The sequence below is a fragment of the Salvelinus namaycush genome, chromosome 3, assembly GCF_016432855.1.
Source record: "Salvelinus namaycush isolate Seneca chromosome 3, SaNama_1.0, whole genome shotgun sequence".
NCBI lineage: Eukaryota > Metazoa > Chordata > Actinopteri > Salmoniformes > Salmonidae > Salvelinus > Salvelinus namaycush.
Genome location: NC_052309.1, coordinates 16306618 through 16314229, shown reverse-complemented (window position 1 = coordinate 16314229; position 7612 = coordinate 16306618). Strand labels below are relative to the sequence as shown.

The window sequence follows — 7612 nt, the reverse complement described above, 5'->3', positions numbered from 1 at the left end:
CTGCCACGCAGGCTCCTCGTGGAGTGCAATGTAAGGCAGGTGGTTAGAGCGTTGGACTAGTAACCGGAAGGTTGCAGAAACGAATCCACGAGCTGACAAGATAAAAATCTGTCGTTCTGCCCCTGAACAAGGCAGTTAACCCACCGTCATAGGCCGTCATTGAAAATAAGAATGTGTTCTTAACTGACTTGCCTAGTTAAATAAAGGTGTAAAAAAAGAATTGGGCCAAATCGGTGTCCAAAAATACCGATTTCCGATTGTTATGAAAACTTGAAATCGGCCCTAATTAATCGGCCATTCCGATTAATCGGTCGACCTCTAGTCTATTGTGTTGTTGCTAGTGTAGCACATGGGGATGTGTGAAACTTACTCCTCAGCCTGAAGTGTCGCGTGGCACCACTGGTAAGACTCTTCAAGAGAGTGGTCACGTGTTCTAGCAAGGCAGAGGTCCAAGTTCACTCCAGGTATTGGCTGAATCGTGAGGTAGTGGTACTCACTAAGCAAGCAGCGTGATGTCCTTTACACTACCAATATTCATAAAAAAATAAAAAATAAATATATTTTTTCCTTTTTTATATTTTCGAGGACCCCCTGCTGTACCTGCATACATTGGCAAAAGGATTGTCTACAACGGAATGTACAGTACCAGTCAAAAGTTGTCTACGTACCCCAGGGAGCCGCGGACCCCTGGTTGAATACCCTGTTCCATATAAAAAAGATACATGCGTAGGCTACAATGATGTATAGTAGCTAAGTATGTTCTGTTGTAGACTATTGTTTTTTCAATTCATGCATGTTGTGGTTGAATCACATCTTATTTGTAGCCTATGACACGATGTGTACCATTTTGTTTGATGTGGTTATCTACTGTTATAAGCCCAGGAACGACAACTTAAAAGTGTAATTTCTGATGTGAATTAGTAGTATTTTTTCCCCGAAGATGTATGCGTGTCATTTGACTATATTCTTATGTAGTATGTAACATGACTTCTCTGGGTATGCCACATTTATTTATCCTAGGTACTGACAGAAACATGGAGGAAGTCATGAGCAGGCTGCAGACATTGAGTGCAGATCAACTACGGCAGGAGATTATCGGGGCAGGGCTGAAGTGTGGCCCCCTTACCCCCACTACAAGAGCCATCTTTGAGAGGAAGCTGGCCAGAGCCCTCCTGGAGAAGCAAGGAGGGGATGGAGGGGTGACTGATAGAGGTAGCTCCTCCAATACAGAGTCTAATGGACCCACAACGAACAGAGTAGAAACTGACCACAATCTGGAACTCAAATCATCAGCAGAGGAGGGTAAAGAGACAGAGGAATTGGATGAACCAGAATATCCCCTTGTTTACTATGGTGTATGTCCTCATTGGGAGGAGTCAGTGGTAGCTGATGGTAAGACCTTTTTTTGTACTATGAATAGTGCATGATAGAGATTGGCCATAGTGGAGTTTGGAGTGTGACTGTTTGAGGTTGTGGACAGGTGTCTTTTATACTGATAACAAGTTCAAACAGATACCATTAATACAGGTAACGAGTGGAGGACAGAGGAGCCTCTTAAAGAAGTTACAGGTCTGTGAGAGCCAGAAATCTTGCTTGTTTGTAGGTGACCAAATACTTATTTTCCACCATAATTTGCAAATAAATTCATTAAAAATCCTACAATGTGATTTTCTGGATTTTTTTTCTCATTTTGTCTGTCATAGTTGAAGTGTACCTATGATGAAAATTACAGGCCTCTCTCATCTTTTTAAGTGGGAGAACTTGCACAATTGGTGGCTGACTAAATACTTTTTTGCCCCACTGTAGGTATGTCTGCTTCATAGCATAGCTGTATCTAATACAGAACCACTATATAGATAGAGCTAGATGGATCATTCACCTCTTTTGTGTCATGTAAAATTAACAAGAAAAGTGTTTTTCGAATGAGTTACTCACTCCACACTGATCAACATGCATACAACGACACTGTTGTCCTCCCAGGCAGCCCTATCGCAGGGGGAACTTCACCTGTGAACCTGGAGAGGGCCAATGATTTCCGTAGCCCCCGCACCCAAGACCTGACAGCCAAGCTGAGGAACGCGGTGGAGAAGGGGGACAAGGAAGCCTTCAGCAGGCTGGTCTGGGCCAACCCACGCTACCTCATTGGATCTGGAGACAACCCCACCATCGTACATGTATGGTTCATATGACTCATGCATCTAACATCTCCATGAGAGCAGAAAGGTACTTCACATCATCTTACGTGGTCAAATAACTCACCCTCTTCATGTTTGTAGGAAGGGTGCCATTACAATGTTCTGCATGTGGCCAAAGAGAACCAGTCAGGGATGGTCCAGCTCCTCCTGGACACCCTGGAGAGTCCAGACTTCATGAGACTCATGTATCCTGATGACCAGGAGGCCATGTTACACCAACGCATCCGCTACCTCGTTGACCTGTACCTCAACACACCTGACAAAGCAGTGAGAACTTGTATGAACCGTAGTTGGCACAATACACACATACATTGTATTCTGTTCATTTGAGTTAAAGTGTGTAAATGTATTAATACGATGTGCTGAATGTGTGTGATGTTCCTGCAGAGCAATGAAACTCCTCTTCACTTTGCCTGTAAGTTTGGATGTCCAGACGTGGTCAACGTGCTGTGTTGTCATCCTGCTACTGACAAACAGAGGCAGAACAAGTACAACCAGAAGCCCTCTAGTGTAAGCTATGAAATACAGAATCACTTATTTTGCACTTAAACACTTAAGCATTCCATTTTTGCTCAGTAAGGTGTATTGTCCCATGAATTTCATGCCAGAAACTGCACACTTTAGAAGACTAAATAGTTGTATTACTGCTTTTACAGGTGATATGTGAGAGGAAAAACAAAACCCCTGTCATAAAAAAGAAAATCAAGGAATATTTGGAGGGTAAGTTTAGATGGCTGCCAATGCTGGCTATAATACCTTTTTGTGAGTGCAAATTCCAACTTGTGAACACATTGCTAACTTTTAACCTTGCTGACACAGAACGGTGCTATATTCCCTTGCTGAGGGATACCAACAACAGCTTCCAGCCTGTGATTGGCTTGCCATGGTCTCCAAGCCCATTGGAGGTGGATTTTAATTCGCTGGGATCTGCAGTGGTCAGGAGTCCCATAGAGCCAGTCATGACTGTGAAAGCTTTTGTGGGACCACTCGGTCCTTCTAAGGTAACACCATCATTTGAAATCATATTCATTCTCAATAACTTGGAGTATTGGTATTACAATTGACCCCTAATGGTGAAGGTACATAAGGCTGTCAGAATTTAGATATGATTTCATTGTTTTAGCACTATCCACAGAGTTTTTAATCTATGGTGCGCAACAATGCTCCAATAAATCAGCACAATCTACTTTTTGGTTTGCTGGCGTCTTTCAGCTGAAATTGGGATCATGTATAAAATGCCAATTTCGATACAAAAAAAGAGTAAGGAAGAGTAATGTACAATACGGCGAACTTAGCTAACAAGGCTTTTGTGGTAAGTGCATGGAGGCCGCCATCTTTATGCACCTCCACTATTCTATGTCTCTAAACGTTACAAGCCAGTAACTGTTTGTCTTCCAGGCAGATGAGTTCCACAGACTATGGAGAATTCCACCCAGGGATCGAGCAGAGTATTTCCACCGTATTCTCAAATCTGACCCTGAACGGGGAGCAGAGCGTGTGGGGAGGTGAGTGAACAGAATAATAATAACGACAGTGGGCAAATTACCATGATTAGGATTAAAGAAAACAGCATTTAGGTCCCAAAGGGAACAGACATAGTACAGTTGGTATATTATCTGAGTGATCCCTATTGTCAGGGAGATTGCACATGACATGGGGCATCCTTGGGCAGAGTACTGGGACTTCCTGGATAGCTTCCTTGACCTGTCTACAGAGGAGGGACTGAGGAGGTTGGAGGAGTATCTGGATAGGAAGGATATGGGAAGACAGAGGGGACTGGTGCTGGATTTAAAACATCAACCCCCTCCAAAGGTAAGCACTTCCATAGCAAACCTTAGAAACATGGATTGTATGTGATAACATCATATTATTAAAGGCATGAAATTATAGTGGGAAATCCCCCCCAAAATAATCTACAATTCATCATGTGGTTGATGTCATTCCAGAGGAGCAGAACCAGAGCCATGTCCCAATCAACAACATCATGAATAACAGAAGGTCTCCATCAAAGGAGAAAAGTTCCCAGTCTCCTGTGTGTAAACTGCTGCCAGATTTTGAGAAATCTAGCCTAAAGGATGGCTCTGTCCAAGTGGAGGACCAGGAGGAGGTAAAGTGTTGAGGGCCGTCTGGCTCCCTCTGTACCCAGGAAAGAGAGCCTGGACCTGGGGGATGACAGTTTCTGGAGGACCTGGGAGGGGAGCCAGGGGAAGAGGCAGGTAGAGGAGCTCTCCAACCCCAGCTCAGAGGAGTATCTGACAGCAGACGAGGGCTCAGACTCTGAGTGCCCAGGTAGTCCCAGAGATGGGCGAGACGGGAGAAGAGAAAGTAGAGGCTCAGGATCCTCTAGCGCATCTTACAAATCCACGAAGGGAGACGCCTTGAAAGAAACAATTCTGACAACCGACACTCCTATAAAACGAAGACAGGAACTGTTCATGGACGGGTAAGTCTATATTTACTGTAACAGTAAATTATATCAGTCAACCTGTCAAAATGATCTGCTGCATTTGTTTTGGTAACTCAAGGACGTGTTCACCAATGTTCTTTGAATCTTTCTTGCAGGGAATCTCCCACCAAGTTGGACAGTGAGGTCCTGTCTGCAATGAATAACATAACACCCCTGCATTACTAAGTGGAGGAACACCATTATGGCCTATCCCTCTTCACAGTGGCTAAGGTGAGTTAGATACCCATTCCGTTTCTTTATGCTGTGTCAACAGTCTTCGATGCTCCAGGTGGTTCATTTTGCTGATGTTGTGTATTTCCAGCTGGCCAAGGCCGACAAGGAGGAAAAGCTTGACTGGGACACCAAACTGTTCTCCCAGCAGGCTCAGCTTTTGCAGCCCCCCACACTCCTGCTCAGAGCTGTTACACCCACACCATCCTCTGCAGGACCCTCTTCCGCTCCCCAAACTGACACAGGGAAACCACAAGAAAACAGGATGTCACGTCCCAGGATCTGAAGGTGGTGTTGCACATACTAAAGGGAAAGTTGGCCAACATCCTGCACCACCACAGCAGGTCCATAGTCTAACAACTGACTTTATAACCCAGGCAGTCCTTATTTTACCCTTGTGCTGGTTTCCATTTGTACAACTCTTTCGACTGTTCTCTGCAAGGCACTGCTCCACTTAACACTATTACCTTAACAGGTAGCTATTCAACAGCACTAATGCTGCCTGCCTACATGCATGTCCTCAATGCAAGCATTCTCTTCTGGCGGATAGCATAGCTACAGATTACACATGGAGTGTACACTTTTCCCAGTGCCTATGTAATGTGTGTATATACAAGATGCTTTATACAGGAAATGTTCAAATAATGCTTTTGTATTGTTTTTCACTATTACCTTATTCCAGAGATACATTTGGAGAGTTTTAATTTATACCTATACACAAGAAGAATGATTATGGCTGTGTTCAGATAACCGTTTATTCATAAAATGTAATAAGCATGAACAAATAAATCAATTTACTATGAAAAGATACTGTAAAGTACATTATTCCAAATGTTTTTCCATACAAAACTCTAGTCAAAAGAATGATACCTAACGTGGGCAAAACTATCTTATAGAGGAGAAATGTTTGCTTCAAATGATGTGGCAGCAGAAGGTCAGTTTACATGGGGTCAGCCAATAGTGCTGGAGTGTCAGGTACGGGTGAGTTTTTCAGGAGGCATAAAGCCCAAGTCGCCCATCCTCAGTCCCACCCTGCCACTCGGTCTGATGGTGATCCAGGTGATGCTGCCGTTATTCAGGCCCAGCCGGTATTCAGGCCCAGACGTTATTCAGGTCCAGTTATTCAGGCCCAGGGGGAAACTGCAGAGCCCTGGATCAACCAAGAGAAACCGTTCCATATTGTAAGAACATTTGCCCTCACAATCAATGCCTAAAGAAATGTCCCTATTAAAAACATTACCATAGGAAACCAGGACCTTGGACTAGATTATTAGAGACTGCTGAGCATCAACTAGTAGATTATACAGAGCATATCATCTTTGTTTTTCCACACCTTTACGTAATCAATGAATTTCTTGAATGTTCACCTCACTGAGGACAATCACTCACTATGCATTAGCTGAGCTATGCTCTGCTTGTGAAAAGAAATGCAACTCCATTCCTAGGGTGTTGTTGATTGGCGCGAGGCACTGACCTGCACACAAAGTAGCGAATAACATTTGTGTGGCAGACAATGATCTTACATCTGTCCTCTGTCTGCACGGTGGATGTAGTGACGGAAGGCTACCTCAATCCGAGCTCCATCTTCATGATACTGGGAAAGTTATGACAGATATCCAATTTTGCACAGCGCTTAACACAGATTGCTTTGAATCTCAAGAGCTAAATAGATTGTATCTCACAATAAAAAGGTGAAGTGGGTAATTACATCTATCTCCGGGATTAAGCACAGCAATCACTCAACACAGGTTTCCAGGTGACAGTTGGCACAGGCTCAATAGGGGCATTCTCTCTAAGCAGGTCACAGCTCACTTTATCCAACTTTAATGCAGAGAGAGAAACAGACAAGTTCAATGGTTAGGACACTTCAGACTGGAGGCTTAGAATTACTTTTGAGTTTGAGGTTAGAATGAGTGGTGTCCTGTTGTCTCTGACCAGGGAGATAGTTGTTGATGTTGCCGGTCTCTGTGGCACAGGTCATGGTGGAGTGGACCATGACATCATACTTCAACGCCAAGGCAGCCAATCGCTGACCAGTGTACTCGAATAATGTGTAGAAGAATAATGTTTGAATGAAATCAGAGTTTAATGTTGATATTCAGTACAAAAAGTTTGTGTTGTTAGCATCAGCTAGCCAGCCAACCCACCTGCCTTGTTGCTGCTGGTATGCTAAAGTAGCATACGTGCTAGTTAGGTAGAAAATAACACAACCGCAGTGATTTATCATCACTGTTTGTTTGACGTGTGATATCTGACCAGTGATATCTTGTCTGCATTTCGTTTAGTTAGCTAATCCCTACCATTACGAAGTATCAACTCGACCTGAGATGATTGAAGTTGGTTCATGATGATGTCTCCATCAGTAACCTAAAAAGGGAGTAGCTAACTTGCGTCGTCATCGAGCATCAAATGGAAGAAACCATGGCCACGGTTCTGTTGGCTGGGATCAATCACAGAGAGATATTGACATCAATCACATCACTAGATTTCTTGTAATATTTTTGCAATCTTGACAAATCAAATCAATTTGTATTTGTCACATGCGCCGAATAAAACCGTTGTAGACCTTACAGTGAAATACTTACAAACCCTTCACCAACAATGCAGTTTTAAGAAAATACCCCCCCAAAACAGTAAGAGATAAGAATAAAAATAATTAAAGAGCAGCAGTAAATAACAATAGCGAGGCCATATACAGGGGGTACCGGTACAGAGTCAGAGTCAGGGGGTACCGGTACAG

General features: G+C 43.5%; 1 protein-coding gene and 1 pseudogene across 1 annotated transcript; one reads left to right on the top strand and one right to left on the bottom strand.

Moving 5' to 3' along the window:
- Positions 1 to 1034: 1034 nt before the first annotated feature.
- On the top strand, positions 1035 to 5158 carry LOC120044824 (ankyrin repeat and LEM domain-containing protein 2-like). The gene is made up of 12 exons (XM_038989494.1): positions 1035 to 1212; positions 1981 to 2174; positions 2277 to 2462; positions 2583 to 2705; positions 2852 to 2915; positions 3015 to 3196; positions 3594 to 3700; positions 3833 to 4007; positions 4144 to 4193; positions 4342 to 4484; positions 4865 to 4872; positions 4964 to 5158. The coding sequence occupies exons 1-12, from the start codon at positions 1035 to 1037 to the stop codon at positions 5156 to 5158; spliced, it is 1605 nt and encodes a 534-aa protein (XP_038845422.1).
- A 685-nt stretch (positions 5159 to 5843) lies between these two features.
- Positions 5844 to 7271, bottom strand: LOC120044823 (annotated as a pseudogene).
- Positions 7272 to 7612: the final 341 nt, after the last annotated feature.